At 41.4% G+C, this 24,880-nt stretch overlaps 1 protein-coding gene across 4 annotated transcripts in view; it reads right to left on the reverse strand.

The window, feature by feature from the left end:
• Window positions 1-24,880, reverse strand: part of LOC308472156 (cytosolic phospholipase A2 epsilon-like) — a gene marked incomplete at its 5' end in the record, with an annotated part of 45,112 nt that overhangs the window by 12,075 nt on the left and 8,157 nt on the right. For all 4 annotated transcript variants that reach the window (XM_080996764.1, XM_080996767.1, XM_080996766.1 and 1 more), the window contains 11 exons: window positions 2,985-3,122; window positions 5,832-5,946; window positions 7,106-7,328; window positions 8,049-8,185; window positions 11,574-11,709; window positions 12,227-12,264; window positions 14,392-14,478; window positions 15,204-15,346; window positions 22,080-22,137; window positions 23,548-23,590; window positions 24,255-24,295. In XM_080996764.1, the coding sequence (XP_080852890.1) occupies window positions 2,985-3,122; window positions 5,832-5,946; window positions 7,106-7,328; window positions 8,049-8,185; window positions 11,574-11,709; window positions 12,227-12,264; window positions 14,392-14,478; window positions 15,204-15,346; window positions 22,080-22,137; window positions 23,548-23,590; window positions 24,255-24,295 (1,159 nt within the window). The remainder of the gene's footprint in view (window positions 1-2,984; window positions 3,123-5,831; window positions 5,947-7,105; window positions 7,329-8,048; window positions 8,186-11,573; window positions 11,710-12,226; window positions 12,265-14,391; window positions 14,479-15,203; window positions 15,347-22,079; window positions 22,138-23,547; window positions 23,591-24,254; window positions 24,296-24,880) is intronic.

Here is a 24,880-nt window from a genome sequence, read left to right on the forward strand (position 1 = left end):
ACTCAGTGACTGAAGCTATGAGAGATTCTCTAGCCATCAAAAGCATGAGGCTTGCATCTCTTCTTTCTGCTGTGATATCATTGCATTGTGAATTTCCCTGCCTCCAGAAATGCCAGCCAATGAAGTTAGGTAGGGATAGAGAAATTCACCTGACGATATCTTGTTGGGCTACAAGGCAAAAAAGAGGAGCAGATTCAAGGCTGCTGTTTTCAGTGGCGGAGAACTTACTAACTAGTTTCTGCTTCAGTCTAATGAGGTCAATAGGGTTAAAGGCAGCACAGCAATCTTAGCGAAGTAGTCAGAAGCAAGAAAAATGCATGTGCTATAGTGAGCTAATGCCCTTCTCTCATTGCTTGCGAGCTATGAATTACAAAGCTCCTGGCTCTAATATCAATTCTCCTATGAACTCACTAGGTAGTCACTGTTCCTCAGTTCCAAGTCCCATAGGAGGACAGTAGTATTGGCCCACCCTACAATGTTGTTGAATTACTGAGATAATCTCTGTGTAGCATCCTGAGTGTTCTAAGGTGCTCTTAAGGATTAATAATAATAATAATAATAATAATATTTTATTTGTTCCCCAGCCACTCTGGGCGGCTTCCAACAAAGACTAAAAATACTTTAAAATGTCACACATTAAAAACTTCCCTAAACAGGGCTGCCTTCAGATGTCTTCTAAATGTCAGGTAGTTGTTTATCTCTTTGACATCTGATGGGAGGGCGTTCCACAGGGCGGGCGCCACTACCGAGAGGGCCCTCTGCCTGGTTCCCTGAAGCTTTGCTTCTCGCAGTGAGGGAACCGCCAGAAGGCCCTCAGCGCTGGACCTGAGTGTCCAGGCTGAGCGATGGGGGTGGAGACGCTCCTTCAGGTATACTGGGCCGAGGCCGTACAATTGGGGTACAATTGCATAGAGGTACCTGAACTATAGAAGATGGAGAAGCTCTAAACAGTCAGCAAAAACAAGACCTGGAGCTGACTGTGGCTCAGATCATCAGCTTCTTATAGCAAAATTCAAGCTTAAACTGAAGAAAGTAGGAAAAACCACTGGGCCGGTAAGATACAATCTAAGTCAAATCCCTTATGAATACACAGTGGAAGTGAGGAACAGGTTTAAGGATTTAGATTTGGTGGACAGAGTGCCTGAAGAACTATGGATGGAGGCTCGTAACATTATACAGGAGGCAGCAAATAAAACCATCCCAATGAAAAGGAAATGCAAGAAAGCAAAGTGGCTGTCCAACGAGGCCTTACAAATAGCAGGAGAGAGAAGGCAAGCAAAATGTGAGGGAGATAGTGAAAGATACAGGAAACTGAATGCAGATTTCCAAAAAATAGCAAGGAGAGACAAGAAGGCCTTCTTAAACGAGCAATGCAAAGAAATAGAGGAAAACAATAGAATGGGAAAAACCAGAGATCTGTTCAAGAAAATTGGAGATATGAAAGGTACATTTTGTACAAGATTACCATAATAAAAGACAAAAGTGGAAAGGACCTAACAGAAGCAGAAGACATCAAGAAGAGGTGGCAAGAATACACAGAGGAATTATACCAGAAAGAAATGGATGTCTCGTACACCCCAGGTAGTGTGGTTGCTGACCTTGAGCCAGACATCCTGGAGAGTGAAGTCAAATGGGGCTTAGAAAGCACTGCTAATAACAAGGCCAGTGGAATGATGATATTCCAGCTGAACTATTTAAAATTTTAAAAGATGATGCTGTTAAGGTGCTACACTCAATATGCCAGCAAATTTGGAAAACTCAGCAGTGGCCAGAGGATTGGAGAAGATCAGTCTACATCCCAATCCCAAAGAAGGGCAGTGCTAAAGAATGCTCCAACTACCGCACAATTGCACTCATTTCACACGTTAGCAAGGTTATGCTTAAAATTCTACAAGGCAGGCTTAAGCAGTATGTGGACCGAGAACTTCCAGAAGTGCAAGCTGGATTTTGAAGGGGCAGAGGAACCAGAGACCAAATTGCAAACATGCGCTGGATTATGGAGAAAGCTAGAGAGTTCCAGAAAGACATCTACTTCTGCTTCATTGACTATGCAAAAGCCTTTGACTGTGATGTATGGAAGTGAGAGCTGGACCATAAAGAAGGCTGATCGCCGAAGAATTGATGCTTTTGAATTATGGTGCTGGAGGAGACTCTTGAGAGTCCCATGGACTGCAAGAAGATCAAACGTATCCATTCTTAAGGAAATCAGCCCTGAGTGTTCACTGGAAGGACAGATCCTGAAGCTGAGGCTCCAATATTTGGCCACCTCATGAGAAGAGAAGACTCCCTGGAAAAGACCCTGATGTTGGGAAAGATGGAGGGCACAAGGTGAAGGGGACGACAGAGGACGAGATGGTTGGACAGTGTTCTCGAAGCTACAAACATGAGTCTGACCAAACTGCGGGAGGCAGTGGAAGACAGGAGTGCCTGGCGTGCTCTGGTCCATGAGGTCACAAAGAGTCGGACACGACTAAACGACTAAACAACAACAACAACCTGTACAGAGATTGTTGAACTTAACATTAAATATAACAGTCTGTTTTCCTTTCGTTTCGCACTGTCTTGACTAGTTCTACCAATGCTAAACAATGACTGTGGAACTGGTTGAGTGACAATTTGGGCTACAGTTGTAGCTTATTGGTATTTCTAGTTTCTGGGAATCACAGTTGAGGAAAGTGCAGTTGTGCTCAGGTCCTGGTTTCAGGTTTTCCATAGGCATCTGGTTGGCCACTGTGGGAACTGGCTGTCTCGTCCAGCAGGCCCTTCTTATGTTCCAGCTAGCATTTATGCCTTAAACTGACCTATTCATAGAAAAGGTAATTCATTACAGTTTTGGTGTGGGTTTCAGATACCCTACATGCTCATGTACATCAATATGATTTTAGACAGATCATACAGCTCTGTTACTACCCATACTACATGGACTTGATTGCTAAATCGGTTATATTATTGCTACTTCATTATTAAACAAAAATCATAAGAACCTTGTAGGTAACAGATCCGAGTCTCTGGAATCCTCTTCATCAGACGCCCCATAAAGAATTCACTTCCAAAATCTTCAGCACGGACAAAAGCTCCATATTTTAGTATCCCCACTTCATAGGGTGTGAACTCAACCCATTCTGCAGTTACAATCACATTTACAAGAACATGAGCAAAGTGTTCTCTCTCTCTCTCTCTCTCTCTCTCTCTCTCTCTCTCTCCATCTATGAATTAAGACACATTTTCTTCTTTAGCTTAACTTATAGCTCACCCTGTCCAAAGAAATCACAGTGTGCAGTAGCACACTTGTTGCTCACATTAAAGCATAGCTTGGTTAAATGTCATGTGCAAACTAGGTCATTGCATTATAAGGGCTTAGCCACAGTTACCTTTCTTTCCTCTGTGCTTTCTAGGCATGGTCTGTGCTTTAAAGCTCTATGTCCAAGCACTCTATTTTTTTTTTGCTTTGGAGCTTTCCCTACGAAAACCACTCTTTACTGCTCTACTGGAGCAAATGGCAATCCACGGAAAGCCCAAATTGCCATTCGTTGTGCTCCAGCTTTAAAGAGCAGGTTTTTGTGGGGAAAGTTCTGGTGCAAAAAAAGAGAGCACTCAAACATGGAGCTTTAAAGTGTGGACCTGTACCTGGAAAATATGGAGCAAAATGTAAGTGTGGAGAAGCCCCAGCTCTGAAGCAGACCTTAGGTGGAAACTGCAAGCCAGCTAGAGCATACCCTCCAACATTCCTCAGATGAAAAGAGGGACATTTCTCACTCCCCCCAACTGACCCTCCTTAACCCCCCCCCATTTTTGTCATCCCCACCACCACCACACCAATGGGACACAGAACACATGCCCTCCACTGTCCTGAGACAACCCCTTAACCCCAGTTTTATTTTATTCTTTGGTAGATTTACAAAGTGTGTTCTCCCTCATGGAGAGCACAGGTTGCGGGCGGGGCTGACAAGACACCTCACTGTTACTAGGCAAATGGCTTGGCCATCCTTTAAGCAGGGGCGGGCTGTTACTGGGGAAATCTAGATGTTGCCATTTGCTGATTGACAGCCCTATTTGTTAAATACAATGCTCGCAGCCAAGAACTTCCTCTTTTCGCTGCTTACTTCGGATCACCCGCCCTCCCTTCCCTAATTTTAGGCTGTTTGCTTGACCTTGCTATGCCTGTCATGGGGTTGTCTGCTTTGGGGCAGGGGCCCGGTAGGAATTTTGTCCATTTGGCTGATTAGTGTGTGCCACTTGGTTTTTGCCTGCTGCGTAGCAAATCGTCACAACTTGTAAGGTTTGCGGTTAGGCATTGGTCTTGGAATTGGTTGGTGGAGGGGTATGGATTTGGCTGTGCCTGCCCCTCCAAAATGCTGCTGCTGCTTCAAGGGTTTTCTGTTAAAGGAACCCAGGGGCTCCCCATGCTTTTGTCCGAAACCCCCCTGGCAAGGGGCTAGGGCCACGCAAGCCTCTGGGAGCATTCTGGGGAGAGGTGAGGCATGGTTCCCAGTCCCGTCTCTCTCCCCAGGTGACTTACCCTTGCTGACTTCGCTGGGTGTGTGTGTGCGAATGTCAGAGCTGTCCCTGGGCAGGGTCAGTTAGTGCTACCAATGCCTAAGCAACCACTCACATTGCTGTAATTTGAATAAAGTTGTGGCCAAAATTATGCCAAAAACCTTAAACAAAAATTAAGTGTCAATTGTGTTTTTCTTTGGGGGGGTGTCTTGGGGACCTCGACGCGCAAAAAGAAAAACACACACAAATAAATAAATTTAAGAAAGGGGCAAGATTAGACGCAGATGCACAAAGCATCATCATTATTATTATTATTATTATTATTATTATTATTATTATTATTTTAAATCAAGACTCCTTGTGCTCCACTTCCCCTTTTTCCTGCCCAGGGCAGCCCTGCCCTCAGCCAGCCCCTCAGAGCCAGCACGTCACATGGGCCTGGGCCTAGCAGCAGCAGCAGCCTCTCCTCCTCCTCCTCATCTGCTCTCCAGCAGCCGCTACAAGCTGCCCATGGGAGGAAGTTGGCAGCAGCAGCCATGGAGAGGCAAGAGGATGCTCCCCTCTGCCGTCGCTTGGCAGGAGCTCTGGCTCATCCTCCTCTTTGAGCTCCGTTGCGGAGGAAATTCCGGGATCAGCAGTTGCGGAACATTCCGGGATCAGATCAGAAGCCGGGATGGCTTTTGTAATTCCAGGATTGTCCCTGGAAAATCAGGGCAGTTTTAGGGTATGCTAGAGTGATCTCTTTTATGTTTCTACAGATCTGCAGGGACAGCATTCTCAGTGGGGTTATGATACCCACATTGCCTCTGGACTTCATGTATTTATTACATTTGTACCCAACTTTTGGGATGTGGGTGGCGCTGTGGGTTAAATCACAGAGCCTAGGACTTGCCTATCAGAAGGTTGGCGGTTCAAATCCCCGCGATGGGGTGAGCTCCCGTTGCTCAGTCCCTGCTCCTGCCAACCTAGCAGTTCAAAAGCATGTCAAAGTGCAAGTAGATAAATAGGTACCGCTCCGGTGGGAAGGTAAACGGCGTTTCCGTGTGCTGCTCTGGTTCGCCAGAAGCAGCTTAGTCATGCTGGCCACATGACCCGGAAGCTGTACGCCGGCTCCCTCGGCCAATAAAGTGAGATGAGTGCCGCAACCCCAGAGTCGGCCACGACTGGACCTAATGGTCAGGGGTCCCTTTACCTTTACCCAACTTTTAAATAGTTGGTTAAGGTGGCTTTCCAATCATGAGGCAATACCAAACTCCTACTCCCTCATTTTTCTCTCACAAAAAACAATTGGAGATGAGGATCTAGCGACAGATTAAAAAACAAAAATATCCTACCATTGAAATCCATAGTGCTGTACTTCTCTTTCACATTGATTGCAGTGTAGATTGGTAAAGGATTCTGGCCCTCATTAATTGCTTGCTGCTGATCAGACAGTTTATGGTTGTCTTTCTGTGTTAATTGAAAGAAATATAAGATTGGCTCAGGAAAAAGAAAGTGGTCTAATGCAGAGGTTTTCAAACTTTTTGAGTCCACGGCTCCCTTAACCAACTACATTCTTTCTGTGGGGCTCAGGAGCCCAGTTAGGTCACTCCTTGCCTGCAGAGCTGGCAGCCCCTCACCCTTTTTCAAATACCCTCTTGGAGTGTTCCCTCAGCCTCATCTCCTCTCCCCTCTTTTTGGGAGTACTCCAGGCAGCCACTGCTGCCATCCCTGGTCTCTGAGCTCCCCACCCCAGCTCCAGAGAGAGGTACCTCCTCACATTGCCCCACAGGGGCTTGGGACTTGTCTGTCTATTCCCAACAGCAAGGGCTGGCAGACTGGCTGGCTGGGCTCCCTCACCCACTTGCTTGCTTACTCCAAGGCCACCTCAGCTTCTGGCAATCAGGACCCCCTGGCCAGCTCCAGAGGCACCACTCCCCTGAGGAGCTTGTAGGCAGGGCTGCTGCAACAAACAACTGTGCAAGCCTTGGGGAGGCAGAGATGTGAGAGGGCATCAGAGGAGGGAGGCTAGGACAGAAGGACAGAGGCCAGTGTTGTCTGTGGCACCCCTGGCCATCATTCAAGGCACCCCAGGGTGCCATGGAACACAGGTTGAAAACCACTGGTCCAATGTGATTCTGGCATCACATTGTGGGTGAAATAGAATGTTATACTGAGGAGCAACATCTCTGAGCATAATGAAGGTTTTATTTCAGCATCATATTAATTTGTTTATTTGTTGTTGTTTTTAATGCTGAGCCTGGAGGCAGATTATTTTTTGAGGCAGTTGAGTGCAAGGTGAAAGATGATTGTTCATGCCGTATGCACTCACCCTACTTTCGCCTCTGGCACAACAGGCTTTGTTGTTGTTGCTTTTATATTCTTTCAATTATCCACAAAACTTATTTGAGCATACGGGGGCACGAGACAACAAAATTGTGAGTGTACTATGATGGCAGCAGTGACCCTCTCAAACTCAGTTCCTGTCAGCCTAGCTTTTCCACACTAGCATCTCTCCCAACTCAAAGGCCTAGATTTATAAATGTCTAAGTTATATCCAGTATGCCTGGATGATCTGTGCTATTTAACAGGCTAAAAATAAACTCAGGAAGTAACAAAAGTACTGTACCCCATCATGTAACAAATATTCAATAAGGAGCCCCCATAGGTCTATACAGGATGTCTTTTGTCCCTCTTCTTTCCGCTCACGCAGCTGCCTGTTGTAATATTTCAAACGCTCTATGGAAAAGCCATCCAGCTTGCACTTGGTCACATGTCTCTTCACCTCATTGATTTGCTCATCCAAATCTTTTTTGGACCAACAAGCATCTCTGTACAAGTTCCCCATGGTCCTGAGAAAGGAAAGACATGGAAGGACAGTGTGAGAACATAAGCTTATACAGTTTGGTACCTTCCAGTTGTTTTGCTTGGATGAGGGCTGCTATGTTGCTTGATCCTGGAATCCATTTGGATGTTGTTCCTTTTAGCAACACATCCTGTTTCCAATAGTGGTGCCAGACAGATGCCTCTAGGAAGTCCACAAGTCAACGGCTCTCCTATTGTACCCTAATGGTATTCTAAAGGTATGCTCTCTCTCAACATGGGATTTCTATTTAGTGATCATAGCTGCTAGCTATTGATAAACAGTTATGGAAAGAGGAATTTTCTTTTGTCTATTCCAAACCTACAAATACATTTAGTTGGCAACTTCAGATTCTAGTCTTATTTGCATCACTACAGATTATTGGGGAATTGATGGCTTTTAATGAAAGGGCTGGTGCCATGCTATTTTTTATCACATTTAACTTCTAACATTGATTTCAGTGGGTCTACTGCAAGTTCACTGCAAATAAGTCTAGATCCAGCCAAGTATGTAAATGACTCTACTGACTCCTGTGTCTTCAAGTTAGAACAACACTGGAAAAGGTTCACAAACAATAGCAAGCCAGAGCTTTGATACTGATATAGATCAGTGATTCCGTTTTATGTTCAACCAAGCAGTTAAGTAACCTACAGATCAAACAAGGCTAACTTCTATAACTCCACATAGAACCCAATGTCTCTGTCCTTACCATGTTGTGCCAGACAAACCGGTTAAGTATGTAGCACAATCTAAGAGATTTAACTTCTGAAGACCTCGTAGGCTTCCATAGAACGCAGTCAGTGATCTTGTACTGCCCCCTGTCGTCATAATTGCAACTACTGGAACCTGCAATGCATAAACAAGCAAGCTAGAGCACACGAAGATGCAGGGACACTTCACATATGGACACCATTATGACCTCTGTGCAGATGGCGGCCCCATGAACCCATGAGGGGTCTGGCCTCCCTGTTGTGGTATGATGGGATCTGGCAAAGTAAATCTGCAGCTAATCTATTTATGGATTAGAAGAGACTGGCAGCAAGAAACAAATGTGCTGTTAGGACCCATCATGCTTGATGATGCAAAAGTGGAAACTGATAATTCACTGTTAATATTTTCTACTCCACAGAGCCTTTATAAAGGTGGTAATTAATTAATTAAGCAATATAATCAATAATAGAGATAAATTACAAACTGCAAAGAATGAATCAGCTGTTCTTCATTATTATTCAGGCAGTTATTCTGCCAGTTTGTGATATTAGTAAACGGTTGCTTCATACCCAGTTTCACAGCTAGCCTATTTTTCTTTTAGACATTGCATATCAGTTCAGAGCATTCCATAACCAGGCTAACTGAAAATACGATCTCTCTCACATCCCTCTCATTCATTTGTTTTGGTCAATGCCTTCTTTAAAGTCTCCTCCGTCTCACAACTTCTCCTCCCCAACATAAGCCTATTTGCAGACCACAGTTTCATACACGTTTTACCAATTTGCATAGAAAATCTCATCTATGGTAATGCATGAAGTGTGGCATGACTGTATACATATTTGGACAGCTGTCTCAAATATGTAATCATGACATGCAACACACATGTCACACATCTCATGATATGCATGCCCCCTTTGAAATTAATTTGCATGTAAGCAATATATTACTTTAAAAAACAAACAAACTAGAGATGACTGTGGAAAAGCAGGCTAATGCACAAGAAACTGAAGTATTTTAATTATGCCTGTCAATCAATAAAATAAATTGCAGAATCTGCTTTTTAACCAGTGAACTGATTATTCTGTTTGAAGACATTTGCACATTACAAACACCTTAGTAGGGATGGGGTTTTTTAGATCCTGAAGCAATCTAAACTTGGAATATAACTTGTAATTTTGGAAAACAACAGCTACCACTCCTGAATGGAAGGTCACTTTCAACAACTTCATTCTCTGCCCCACACCCCAATCTGGTCCAGAGAGTTGGGGGTGGGGGAAACAACCCAGAACAGATTTAAGGGAGGAGTGGGAGAAGGAGTGGGGAGAAACTTCCATTGCCCAAGTGTATATCCTTGTGCTGATGGGATGTTTAATTAGTGCTCCACTGGTTTCGAGCAGTCATGTGCTCTTAAAAATCTCAACCCTAGTAATCATCACTGCTCCTTCCTGCACTGATTAAAATTCAAAGAGAACACAGTTGGCTAAGCAGTATAAAAGTATAATGAATCAAATAAATAAAATTGCTCTCTGTGCCACAACTGATGAAAACTTTAGCTGACTACTGATTTAAACCCCTCATTTTTAATTAAGTCTTGCTGATTTCAATGGGAGAGTTTAGTGCATGCTTAAGCAATTACTTTAACAGTCGCTTTACTAATTGCATGCTTAACTCATTACATGGGTCTGAAGCCTGGGAAACCTGATAGATAATAACTATTATTAAATGTCATCACCACTGGTGTTGTCGAGATGAGCAGAACATGCAAAGGAAGGGGCAACAACAAGAAGCCGAAAAAGTCAAAGGGGGAAGCCTCCAACTGATGCTAAAAGTGGAAATGTTTATTGAAACATTCAGTATGCCCAATGTGTCAGGAATATCAAAACATATCAACCATTGGAGAGTCCCTGTCAGTCAGGGTAGAAAATACTGAACTCAATGGGCCCATGGTATCTCTCTCTGTGGTTTCAGACTGGAGACACTCCCAGTCCTATTTGTGGAATGCCCTTCCCAGAGAGGCTCACCTGGAACCTGCATTGAATATTTCTCAGCACCATGCAAAAACGTTTCTCATCAACCAGGCTTTCGGCTGAATAACACTCTATGGCTTTTAAAATGCGTTTGTGGGAGGGAGGTTATTGTTTTGTTTTTATTATGTATTTTGAATTCTCATTATGTATTTTTCTGTTGTGAACCGCTGTGGGATCTTTGGGATCCCGCTGTGGGATTTATTATTTATACCCCACCCATCTGGCTGGGTTTCCCCAGCCACTCTGGGCAGCTCTCAACAGAAAATTAAAAACACGATAAAATGTCACGAGGCAAAAAAGAGGAGAAAAAGAGGAGCAGATTCAAGGCTGCTGTTTTCAGTGGCAGAGAACTTACTAACTAGTTTCTTCTTCAGTCTAATGAGGTCAATAGGGTTAAAGGCAGCGCAGCAATCTGAGCGAAGTAGTCAGATGCAAGAAAAATACATGTGCTATGGTGAGCTAATGCTCCTCTCTCATTGCTTGTGATACTACCGAGAAGGCCCTCTGCCTCTGCCTGGTTCCCTGTAACCTCACTTCTCATTGGTAGGGAACCTCCAGAAGGCCCTCGGAGCTGGACCTCAGAGTCCGGTATGCAAATTTAATAAATAAATAATACCGTATTTTTCGCTCTATAAGACACACTTTTTCCTCTCCAAAAATTAAGGGGAAATGTGTGTGCGTCTTATGGAGCGAATACAGGCTCCATGGCTTCAGGGATAGCCGCCAGAAGACTCCGGAGGCTTCGTGTTGCTTTCGCTGAAGCCAGGAGAGCAAAAGGGATCAGTGCGCACTGATCCCTCTTGCTCTCCTGGCTTCGCTTTGCTGGAGAGGCGCTGCGCAGCTTTCCCTCTCTGCGCAACGCCCCTTCAGCGAAGCGGGAGGAGAAATGGAAGGGGCTCCGTTCCTCCTGCCGCTTTGCTGAAGGGGCGCTGCGCAGAGAGGGAGATAAATTTTTTTCTTGTTCTCCCCCTCTAAAACTAGGTGCGTCTTATGGTCCGGTGAGTCCTATAGAGCAAACAATACGGTACTTGGAAATGCCAAGGACTGAACCTGGGAACTTCTGCATGCAAGCAGATGTTATGCTATTGAGCTACAGCCCTTTTAGCCTGCATTTTATTATGCTTGCTTTCATCTCAGAGGATGAGAAAATAGAACGGGCGACTAAGCCAATTTCAGCAGGGCACATGAATGAATAATGGCATGAATGTGATACCACTTTGGGCAGTTGCTTGGAAAGTTCAGCGCTCACTCAAGCCTTGGAAAAGATGGCATCATTGGTGAATTATTCCTCGTGCGCACACTGGCCAGTTCAGATGCAGCACTCTGACAACGTAATACTAAATCACTGCAGAGAACAGGAAAGCAACTTTGTATGGGACAGTGGTGTGCTGACCATGACACACATTATTCTTGCTCCCAGACTCTCTCTGCAATTTCTGTTCCACATATTGTGATAATTCATACAGCAGCGATAGCCAGAGTTCTGCATCACATACCTCATGATCCTGCAGATCCTGTTCTAGTTTGAGAACATTTTTCAACGCCCCAGCAACAATCTTCTGCCTTTTGCACAAGAAATCTTGCTCCTGTGTACAAAGGCCATATCCCAAGCGCACATCTAGGTCAGTCTGGCTGGAATAGCCACACAGAAGGTGGTAGGGGGAACACAGGCATATTGTATCTCAGAATCTGTTTCAGAACTTTTAAAAGGTGCTACTCATCCAAGAGTCAAGCTTAGAGACTGCTTGCCAACATCCCTGAGCTGACCAATTAACAAAATGTGTGGCAGGCGAAGCCTCACGGGGCATCAAGTCATTTGCTTTCACAAGGCAGCAAGGTTTATGTGGTGGTTTTTACACAGCAGTGATTTCGATTAAAAAGACTAAGCAGAACGACACCACAAAAGTGTGGCTTACTAGAACTCTAAAGCTATAGGGTACATCAGCCCTCTCTGTATAAAATGTGACTCTTGTTATATAGATGTAAACTCTGTTTATTCAATAAATGTTAGGTACAGTGCTCATACTGCATACAAATGACTAATATCCTGAACACATGGCTAATCTCCTGTAAGAATATTTCTCCAACAGACAGACAAGTAGAAAAATAGTTAAGATTATAGCTATCCAACACAGGAAGCATCTCTTACCAGACTTCTGTTTTCACATGCAATGCCATTTTTTTATTCTGAAAAAACAAAAACAGAATGCAAACACAAATTTCACTCCTAGGAATACATTGCCTCTCTTTGAAACAAGGTGCATAGATGCCCTGAGTCAGTTCTGAAGATGCATGCATGTAAACAGAATTCTTTTGGAAGATTCAAGAAAGACAAAAAAAAAATACATATTCAGTATGACATTCACTCACACATGATGTAGTGATGGGCCACCATCAGTGCTATTCTTTTAGAAAAAGAGGCACCAGAATTCACCACCATCCTGTGTAGCTTTAAAAGAGGATTAGAGAATTCCTTGAGAATAAGCCTATCACTTGCTCTTAACCATGTTCCATCTTCAGTGTACCAGTTTCTGGGCATCACAAATGGGGAGAATGTGGTTCCACTTAGGTCCTAAGAACATAAGAAGAGCCTGCTGGATTGAGCCAATGGCCTGTCTAATCCAGCATCCTGTTTTTACCATGACCAATCAGATGCCCGAAAGCAGCACCTGAGCACAACAGCACAGTCCCCACCTGTGAGTGGGCTTCCCATCAGAATCTGGTTGGCCACTGTGAGAACAGAATGCTGTATTAGATAGTTCTTTGGTTTGTCTCGGCAAGGGTTCTTAGGTTCACACATTCCACTTACTGGGTTGGAAACCTTGGGCATAAATCTTAACACAAATTCAGATAAATATTGAAAGGAGGATACAGGGGTGAGGAACTTTTTCCAGCCTCAGAGTCACATAGCCTCATGAACAACCTTCTATATGGCCTAGAAGCCAACAGCGGATGCAGCAATTGACATGGCCTTTGTACAGTAGGCTACATTATGCAAAAGTGAGCCATTTACACCCACACACCCCTCTCTGTCCTTCATCTAGATAAGAGGCATTACCACAGTTACAGAACACATTCCATACAAGAAGATACTGTACTTGAGGATAATAAGGCCTGTGAGGTGCGCAGCCTGGGGAGAGTCCCACAGGCTGAACAGAGAGACCTGGAGGGCTGTACTTGAGATTTCCCATCCCTCTTCTATACAGGCTATATTACTTTGAATGGGCTACACATTCCAATGCAAATCCCCTTCTATGTTCTCAAGCAGCTAAGCAAACGTTAGCATCTTGATTATGCATGACTAGAGCCAGATAAAGGGTGAAAGAAATGCTATAATTTCTAACAGTTATTTCAATTGGCTAGGCAACCCACTTTATGACATAACAGGGATGGATCAGTCTATTGCTGATCTGTGTTAGTATCCCATGTGGTTAGTCACAAATCCATTCCATCCCATTTCCACATTAAGATGCGATCCCCTCTTAAAATCTCCACTGAAATTAATATTTAAATATGCATTTTATCACAAAATACCTTTTTGCATACTCCCCCCCTGCCCCCAATGTACACATTTTAATACATGGAAGTGAGAAATCTGAAGGTTAATTATATTCTGATCAGTGCATTAATCCAGGAGGTGTAAATTGGTTTGGTTTCCTTAATATTGCAGACCAAATGAAACCGTACAACAGTGTCTATCAACCAATTAAGACTGTAACAATCAATAAACTGGCTTCTGGGTGACTCATGAATTAATTGATTAAATTTATATTCACCCCCATATTGAAACATGTCAATAAATTTGCCTTTCTGGGAATCATAAATAAAGGGGAAGTTCTTCCTTCTTTCTACAATTTCTACTCAGAATTTAGATTATTTTTTTTTAAAAAAAGGACTTTTATCATATTTGTTAGTTAAGCAATATGTTAAAAGATTTAAAACTGCCAGAGCAAAGATGCATAAATAGTTATAAATAGTTAGATCCTTTTACATTGTTTCATTATTCCTCAAAAGCAACAAAATAAGAAGCAAGTGATTCAATAAGCCATAAATCAATAATTGATTCAGACTGAAGGATTTAGATAGCTTTGGAATTTTACTTTGGAATTGAAATCTTTTTTACTGCGTTGTACATATGGCCTTGTCCATGATGCAGAGGCCACAGTCTACCTAATCATTATATTAACAATTAACAATGACAACGATAAACTGGCCCCTTATGCTGTAGATTATGGAAGCAAGCAATGACGGCTATTTCTCTTCCAAAAGAATCCATTCAAAGCAATATTCAGGAGGACAGCAACTGATTCTCACCTCTGCGAGCACTATTTTCTTGCTGGTAGGAAGTGAATTTATATCCACTCTGAGGGATCTTTCTTTCCTGTTATAAGAGCTTGGCCCCTGGAAGAAGAAGAAAACCCACATGTTTCTATGAGAAAGAGTGCAAAGTTGCATGTCTAGGAGTTTCCACTTCTCCCTCTGGTAGGGTGGTCAATCAGTGTCTGGGTGAAAATCGGTAAAATGTCTGGGAAAGTCCATACGGCAGGCCATATGTCTGGATTTTCACTGTTTGAAATATGGCAACTCCACCCTCCAGCATCCTTCTGCACACCTTTATATTCTGCTCCGGAGGGTTGGGGGAAGTCCACTCACAAAGTCTGCTCATCCGTATCTTTTTATTTTTAAAAAACTGTATGCTTCTCCCTTTAGTATACACATGATATATATTCTCAGAGTGGCTTTCACAATTAATCCCCTGTCCTCCCCCCTCCCGGAAATAAAACATCAATGAAAAAAAGGAACCTTTTTATCATTAGGGTTTATGCACACTTACATTTCCTCCTCTCTTTCTAGGCATGGTCTGAGCTTCATGTCTGAGCACATCCCCCCCCTTTTTTTTTTGCTCTGCAAACCCACTCTTTAAAGCTCAATTGGAGCAAATGACAATCCATGCAAAATCTGAATGGATGTTTGCTCCAATTGAGCAGGTTATAATGGGGGAAAGCTCTGGGACAAAACAAACACAAAACCACTCAGACACAGAGATTTTAAGTGCAGGCCCAGAAAGAGTGGGACCAATTGGAAGTGTGGATAAGCCCTTAGTGTTCGGCTGATGAATAACGTACAAAGGCATAATCTAGATCCTTCTTCGGTAGTTTAACATCCATTGTCAGGTGCTTATATTTGGCATAGTGGAATGAGGACTGGCCTGAACTAAGCTCCTGGTATCCTTCATGGGATCCTTTCATCATAAGGGATAGTTCACGTTCTGAAAGAAAGAAGGGAAAATGTTCGTGACAGGTCTGTTGTTTGCAATAACTTTTTGTGCTAAACTCAAAGTGGGCCTCTGCAAAAATCAGATTTCTTAATGGCATCCACATCACTAATTTATATATTACTTGCTCCGTTAGTTAACTTGGCCTTGTTATTGCACCATGCTAAGACTCCGAACAAAAGCTATACTTCTGAGGAAATCAAATATGAACAGTGAACTATCTATACAGTTCCTTATTGAACTTGTCTTGCTCATTGCATTCCCATCCATCATAAATATTCATCACCCAGCTGGTAAGCAATACTCTTTGAATGCAAAGGCACATTCACAGCACAATCCTCTCCCTGTATACTCAGAGGCAGTGCTCTTTTTCTAAGAAAAATATGTTTAGGGGTACTCTCATTTTCCTACGCATATTGAAATACTGCCCCTCAATGAGGCCAATCTTGGATTCACAAAAGTTGGAGTGTGTGATGTGGCTAATCAAGGAGAAATGTAATGATCAGAATATATTGATGAAAGATACAGTATGAAGAAATATCAACTTAAGAGAACTAGGCTTTATATAAGATTAGGTAAGTTTTACTAGGCATTCTATATATTTAAAACAATGGTGTTAATTCATTTTAAACATTCTTCAAAATAATTATTACTGGTTGAAAACTAGAACTTCCGGGGTGGCAAGGAACTCCCGGGGTGGCGCCATCGGTAATGGCGGACTCCCTCTGATCCGGAGGGAATGGCTCTACGGAAATTGGGTCTATTCCGCTACGGCGAAGCGGAGACCCTTTAAAAAATCACAGGCGGGTGAAGCCTGTGACCGTGGGACTCGGCGGGCACCTTTCGCGCCCCCCCCAATTTGTAAAGGAACCCAATTACGGGCTCCAGAGCGAAGCGGGGCAAGCGGCACGGTGCTGAGAGTCAACTGCTTCTTCCGTGGAGCGAAGCCGCACAGCCGTTACCGGAGAGCGCTGACTTTTTCCTGTGACAATCTGGCTACAAAAACAACTACCCATGAGTAGGTTAAATTTGGAAATACAGGAAAATAAAGACTTAATTCGACACCGAAGCGGGGAGGCATAAACAGGAAGTCCGCCTTCCGTTTCTTGTAATTAGAGTAAAGGAAAGAAGTTGTAAGCTAAGACCTGGAAAGTCGATTGAAAAGGACTATAATCCTAACATCAAAACAAGTGATTCCCCCCTTGGTTGCAGGAGAGGAGGGGGGAAAGGTGTGAACTATATTTTCCTGCAAAAAGAGAGGAAAGGAATTAAAAATCCACCACTTAAAACCTGGGAACGGGCTGCCAATGGACAATAAGACTGCCGTATTGTGAAATGCGCTGCTTGTGAATAGAGTACTTTTTGACAGCTAACTCTGCAAGAGAGATACATTGTTTCTGGCTGGCACCTCCTGATTTTAAAGTAACTGGAAACTAACTGAAATTGAAATTGTTGCCTATTTTGTGAATTGGGGGATTAAAAAGAGTTATTTTTTACTGCAACAAGCTTTGACTGTTACTGTGTTCCCCTAGAGGAAGTTTGAAATTGTTACAACAACTGGGCCAGAGGAATTTTCCACTTCAAAACAAATTCTGGCCGTGGGATTGACCTTGAGCTTCAACTAGAGTGTTATGGCAGATGGAAAAGAAAAAATAGACTTGCTTCAAGAAAAAACAACGAGGTCTGGTAAATCTTGGCAGCCGCGAAGAGCATCAGCATCTGGCCCTTCTGTACCATCAGGGGCTGCACCTGTACAATTTAAATCAAAAGGAATGGCATCTGAAGATGTTTTAGCTCTGGCATTAGGCAAAATTAATGAATCTTTGGAAAAATTAAGTAAACAAGTAGCTGAAGCATCAACTAAAATTGATCAAAACACTACAAGCATTACTAATTTGGGACAGAAGGTGAACACTAACACAGAAACCATTGATAAATTGCTACAGGAATCTACTTTGACCCGAAAGACAGCTGAAGAAGCAAAGGAAAAAGCAGTTGCTGTAGAGGAGAAGATACCACCGATACATAGGCAACTCGAGGACCACAGGTTGATGTTGTCTATGATTGAATTGAAGGAGAAACAAACGAATTTGAGGATCAGGGCCGTACCTGAACTTGAGAAAGACAATCTGATTGACTTTCTTACGCAGGAATTTGCAGACTTTTGGGATTTAGATTTGGAGAAGGAAGATTTTAAGATAGTGAGTGCTTTTAGGCTTGGAAGAGGGGGGAAGAAGAACAGGGTGAGAGACTGTTTGATCACCCTCCGAACAAAAGAGGAGAGAGACAAAATCTTGAGTCCGCACTTTCAGAAGACTCTGGAAATACATCAGTCAAGAGTGGAGATATTTAAAGACATCCCGAAACATCTTTTGGACCTTAGGTCCAACTACGGAGATTTGGTTGCCCTGTTGAGAAGTAACAGAATTATCTTTAGGTGGGAATTTCCCCAAGGCCTATCTTTTAGCTTCAAAGGAAGAAAGATAAAAATAAGATCAGTGGACGATAAAGAAAGATTTTTGAAAGATCACGGAGAAGATTTGCAGAACGAATCTGGAGAAGAGCTAAGAGCATTAGAAAGAGGAATACTAGACATAGCAACACTACCTTTTGGACTGGACTGCTTAGAGAAAGCGATACCCCCGACGGAACCAGAACAAACACTTGGCGCAGTTGGAGGTAAAGCAAAGTAACTACATCATGGCTCTGCAACTATTAAGCTGGAATACTAATGGTCTCAACTCCCCCCAGAAAAGGAAAAGAGTTTTTCATTTATTAAAAAAGGAACAATTGGACTTGATTTGTTTACAGGAAACATATGTGACAAGGCTACATAGAAAAGTATTGATCAACAAAAGACTGGGTCAAGAGTTTATCTCATCGGACAAAGTTAAAAAAAGAGGAGTAGTGATTTATGCAAAGGAGAGTTTATCACCGAAATTTATCTTTAAAGATGACCAAGGAAGATTTGTGGCAATTGAAATTCAAATCCAAGGAGAGAAATTTTTGATAGTAGGAGTTTATGCACCAAATGAGGGGAAATCTGAATTCTTTAAAAAGTTGCATGAGACCTTGATGGACTATTTGGACTATAATGTGATTTTGATGGGGGATATGAACGGAGTGGTATCTACAAATATGGACAAGGCACAAAGACAGGTAGTCACTAAGGATGGTAGACTACCGAAAACCTTTTTTGAGATGACAGACAACTTGGATTTAGTTGATATTTGGAGAACAAAGAATCCCTTGGGTAGAGAGGGAACCTTCTTCTCTGAAGCCAAAATGACATGGACAAGAATTGACCAAATATGGGTAACTAGAGGAATGGCACCAAAGACAAGAAAAGTGGAAATTTGTCCAAAAACCTGCTCCGACCATAACGCCGTGAAGATGGAGATGAAACTAACACCAACTGGCTCTTTCAGATGGAGGATGAATGACACCTTATTTAGAGATGAAGAAGTGACTAAGAAGGCCCAAAAAACCTTGAGAGACTATTTTGAGACAAACATGAACACTAATGTTGAAAAAAGAGTAATCTGGGACGCAAGCAAAGCGGTTATGAGAGGGTTCCTGATACAACAGAATGCAATAAAGAAGAGAATCCAAAATGAGAAGAAAGATAAAATTTTGGAGAAAATAAAGGAAAGTGAGAAGAAATTGAGAGCAAAACCAAAGTCGCAAGAGATCTTGAGAGAAATAAAGTTATATCAAGTACAATATATGAAAATGATGAATCAGGAAATAGAATGGAAAATTAAACAAATGAGACAAAAGACATTTGAGTCGGCTAATAAATGTGGGAAATTGTTGGCCTGGCAAATGAAAAAAAGACAAAAACTAAACACTATTATAAATCTAGAAGTGGAAGGAAAGAACATACAGAACCCAGTCGAGATTAGAAACTGTTTCCAGAGGTACTTTAAACAATTATATACACAAGGGCCACAGAAAGAAATTGATATAGATCGATTTTTGAAAATAAATGGATTACAAAAAATCTCTCAGGAAAACAAATTAATGTTGAATTATAAAATAACTGAACAGGAGGTAGAAGGTGCCATTCAGAATATGCAATTAGGTAAATCTCCAGGACCGGATGGACTGACTTCTAGATACTACAGATCTTTAAAAGAATGGCTAGTACAACCTTTAAAGGAAGTCTGTAATGAAATATTGGATGGGGAAAGGGCACCAGAGTCGTGGAAGGAAGTGTATATCACACTTATACCGAAAACAGAGACTGAAAAGATGCAGCTCAAGAACTATCACCCCATATAACTGCTTAATGTGGATTATAAAATCTTTGCAGATATTTTGGCTAAAAGACTAAAAAAAGTGCTAGTGGAAGAGATTCATAGAGATCAAGCAGGCTTTCTCCCGGGTAGACACTTGTCTGATAATATGAGAAACATAATCAATATTTTAGAAAAATTACAAGTGAATATTAATACCAAGGCAGTTTTGATATTTGTGGATGCGGAGAAAGCTTTTGACAATATTTCTTGGAGTTTTATGAAGAAGAACCTACAGAGGATGGGGGTAGGTCAAGGCTTTGGAAATGGTATAAGTGCAATTTATTCAGAACAAAAGGCTAAATTAATTGTTAATAACGTGGTGACGGAGGAATTTAAGATGGAAAGGGGGACACGACAAGGTTGCCCAATCTCCCCATTGCTTTTTATATCGGTCCTGGAGGTCCTGCTGAATATGATTAGAAGGGACCAATTGGTTAAAGGTATACAAGTCGGAGCTAAACAGTACAAATTGAGAGCATTTGCAGATGACTTAGTATTGACATTACAGGAGCCAGAATCTAGTACTAAAAGAGTTTTGGAACTGATTCAAGAATTTGGTCAGGTTGCAGGATTTAAACTGAATAAGTTAAAAACAAAGGTCTTAGAGAAAAATTTAACAGCGATTGAGAGAGAGAGGTTTCAGAATGAGACAGGCTTAACAGTGGTTAAGAAAGTGAAATACCTGGGGATCAACATGACAGCTAAAAATGGGAATCTATTTAAAGACAATTATGAAAAATGCTGGACTGAAGTGAAAAAAGATTTAGAAATTTGGTCAAATTTGAAGCTTTCACTGCTAGGCCGCATTGCTGCGATAAAAATGAATGTATTGCCTAGAATGTTGTTTTTGTTTCAAACACTGCAAATCTTGGATAAAATGGATTGTTTCAAGAAGTGGCAGAGAGATATTTCTAGATTTGTCTGGCAGGGCAAGAAGCCTAGAATAAAATTTAAAATACTAACGGACGCAAAGGAAAGAGGTGGATTTGCCCTGCCAGACCTTAAACTTTATTATGAATCAGCAGCTTTTTGCTGGCTGAAAGAATGGCTGCTTCTTGAAAACACAGACATTGTTTAATGTTTGGATAAGATATAAGGACCTACTTGAAAATAAAACCCCAAGGTGGTTGTCACCGATGGAAGCGAAGGCTCAGAAAAAGCTCAATATGGAGGCCAAATGGCCGAAATATTGGGAAATTTTGGAACAAGAGGGAGACAAATTGAAACTGGAGAGTTTTGAAAAACTAAAAAATAAAGTGCGAGATTGGCTTCATTATTATCAGATAATGGAGGCATATAATTTGGATAAGAAAATTGGCTTCCAGGTGGAAAAATCAAAATTGGAAACAGAACTGTTAGATCCCAAAACCAAGATTTTGTCAAAGATGTATAACTTGCTGTTGAAATGGAATACTCAGGATGAAATGGTGAAATCTGCTATGATTAAATGGGCACAAGATGTTGGACATAACATAATAATGGCTGACTGGGAACAGTTATGGACCACAGGTATGAAGTTTACGGCATGTAATGCCTTAAGAGAGAATATTATGAAAATGATTTACAGGTGGTACATGACACCAGTCAAGCTTGCAAAAATCAATCATTTGCCCGATAATAAATGTTGGAAATGTAAAGAAACTGAAGGTACATTCTTTCACCTTTGGTGGACGTGCCCAAGGATTAAGGCATTCTGGGAAATGATTTATAATGAAATGAAAAAGGTATTTAAATATACCTTTCTGAAGAAACCAGAGGCCTTTCTCCTGGGCATGGTTGGCCAATTGGTGTTAAAGAAGGATAGAACTTTCTTTATGTATGCTACAACAGCAGCAAGAATACTTATTGCAAAGTATTGGAAGACACAAGAATTACCCACTCTGGAAGAATGGCAGATGAAGGTGATGGACTATATGGAACTGGCGGAAATGACTGGCAGAATCCGAGACCAGGGAGAAGAGTCGGTGGAAGAAGATTGGAAGAAATTTAAAAACTATCTACAGAAATACTGCAAAAATAATGAATGTTAGAATGATGTTGGATTGAAGTTAAGTGGTTTTTTAGCAGCAATGTTATAAAGGAATATGTAAAAATTGATTGTTAACAAGTGATAATCTAAAGTCATAATATATTAAGATAAAAGATTAAGATAAAATCAAAGAGGGAAAGGAATTGCTGAATTAACTAATGGAACTGGAATACAAAAAAGGGAGGTGTGAGGAGGTCAGGGAAACAAGCAAATGAAAAATAAGATATGGAAAGACTGATTTGTTTTTAACTGTTTTTATCTTGTATTTTCATTTTCGTTTTTTTTTCTTTTTTAATTTTTTCCCCTTATTTTTGTAATATGCTGAAACTTTAATAAATATCTTATATAAAAAAAAAGAAAACTAGAGAAACCATTATTACTATGATGAAAATCTTACTTGATTTCTTTCTTTTTTTCTTCTCTACTTCAAATTCCAAAGAACAAACTTCACGAGCCTGTAGGCATACAAGAAGACAGAAGAACATTGAAAGTTTAGAATCTAGTTGAAACTTCCTTTTATTACTTTCTTCGCCATCTAAAAGTTAGCATTTGGAGGGGGGCATAATAATCAATCCCTTTCAAAACTGAGTGACTGAATCACAAATACAGTACAGTACAGTACAGTACAGAAAATACAAGGATTCTGAAATAATTTTATATAGTGTTTGATTACAATTCAGACTTAAACGTAAAAGTAAAGGTACCAGTCACAGACGACTCTGAGGTTGCGGTGTTCATCTCGCTTTACAGGCCGAGGGAGCAGGCGTTTGTCCACAAACAGCTTCCGGGTCATGTGGCCAGCATGCCTAAGCCACTTCTGGCGAAACCAGAGCAGCGCACGGAAACACCGTTTACCTTCCCACCCAGAGTGGTACCTATTTATCTACTTGTACTTTCGAAGTGCTAGGTGAGCAGGAATTGGGACCGAACAACGGGAGCTCACCCCGTCGCAGGGATTCGAACCGCCGACCTTCTGATTGGCAAGCTCTAGGCTCAGTGGTTTACACCACAGCGCCACTTAATTAAACCCATTTTAAAATTATTATTATTTATTAAATTTGTTAGTCGCTTCATCTTGTCCAAGGCTACCCAAAGCAATTTACAACCAAACTCATTGAAATTAATGAGCCTACACACCTACAACTTAGTTTGGATCCAATGTATTGATTTAAATTTTTTTAACAAGAAGAGCATTTTTTTAAAAGGAAGCAAGTAAGAAAGTTGTGGTCATAGGCTTGCCACCTGGATCACAATTTTTATGGAATGTTTAATTTCAGAACCTCAATCCATGAAGAACAGACAAATGTATTATGGATGGTATTTATATTTGCCCATATTTTAAATTCTCAAAGGAACAAAAACCCAATGTCTGTGGTTAAAGCAACAGGGAATACATCCAATAGGGCTAAGCTGGGTTCTGCTGGGACCTATTCAGTCAGGCTCAAATCCAAATGGTCAGTAAATTTCTGAGGAATGACAAATGACATATTACCCACACTTGACTGGATTAAAAATAATGATTGGATTTATCAATATATTGTCACATTTAGTAACCTGTTTCTTAGATTTTACTAGGGCTGCAATAAACCTTTCAACTGGACTTATTCCAGAAATAAGTATCCATAGGGTTTATCACATGTTTGGAAAGGCCATGATAACTTCAACTGAACCCTCAAGTAATTAAGCATCCCATACAGGAGAAGATGCCTGATGGCTCAGTAGGAAAATTATGTTCAGTTTTATACTATTCCTGTCTCAGAGAGTATATAATAATTCATTAACTTTGATATAATTTATAATCTCTTTGTTTCCCTTGCACTGTATATCTAAAGTACAAGAAAGCAGACAGAAAATAACAAAATTACCACAAGAGTTCCATTCGTAACAATGGTTTCAGGAACACTCAAACTGAAAAATAAATGGAATATAAATGAATATACATTCATATAATAAAATGTTTATGTTCCTCTTGAAAATGGAACTATTGCTGAGGTGCTGTCAGTGTTCAACAGCAGAGAGAGCAAGAGGGGTCCTTGAAGGGTGTGAGGGCAAGTTTGCTGCCATACTTATTTTCCCTTCAGAAAATCTTTTTATTTTCAACGCTGGCAGAAGGAGAAAAAGAAAAAAGAAAAATACACTTTCCAGTCCTGTACTGTTGAAATGGCAACGAGACCACACTGGCCTATTTATTCTGTTTGTATTCTGAATGTTCCTATGTGATGCCAATAAAGGTTACTTGACTTGACTTGACTTTCCAGTCTGCTGGCATGAGCTCAGTAAGGCTTTGAATTTGACAACTTCTCTGCTTTTGATTCTCCTTCCCCATACCAGATACCATAGCTTTGCTGTTGTAGCCTGGGAAATTAAAAAATACAACATTTCTTATGGGGCTTTGTCAAAATGCTGGCCAGGCCTGGAGCATTAATACATGTTTCTTTTGCTGTCATTGGGAGAAATGTTGACAATGTTCCCTGAGTTCTAATAATTAACTCATTTTTATGGATTTACATTCTGTTATCAGAAGGGTAAGGCATGTTGCTTTAAGTAATCTGTAGTATCTGAATTTACTCACCTGTTTCGTAACTCAAATTCCACCTCCAGCTCCTCTTGATCCTGAAATAAGAGGGTGGTCAGTGAATTAAACCCTTTTAATAACAGATTCTGCGCTGCTAGACTACAAAATACAGTGGTACCTTGGTTTTCGAACGTCTTGGAAGTCGAACGTTTTGGTTTTCGAACACTGAAAACCTGGAAGTAAATGCTTCTGTTTTTGAACGCACCTCGGAAGTTGAATGGCTTCCACTGGGGGTCCCCCCCCCAATTTTCTCTATTAAATTTGCAGACCGCCCTTTGTGCCTTGGCTTTTGAACATTTCAGAACTCGAACGGTCTTCCAGAACAGATTATGTCTGAAAACCAAGGTACCACTGTATGTAACTGCAGACTAGTGAGACCTGACATATACTGTCAGCAATTCCTCATAGCCACACGTGTGACAGTTGTCATGGAAAATTAGAAGGGGGAATGATGAGGTTGGGAAAAGGCATGGGAATTATAATCATGTTTTCCTCTTTTGATCACCATTTATTTTCTATATACCAAAATTCTTTAGTTTGACAATGTTTCCTTTCTCACCAACTTTTTAGGTGCAACCTAGTTCCATTAAAATCAGTTTAAATTTCCCATGGGTTACTTTGGC

Source organism: Podarcis pityusensis (assembly GCF_964106645.2).
Source record: "Podarcis pityusensis genome assembly, chromosome: 1".
Lineage (NCBI taxonomy): Eukaryota > Metazoa > Chordata > Lepidosauria > Squamata > Lacertidae > Podarcis > Podarcis pityusensis.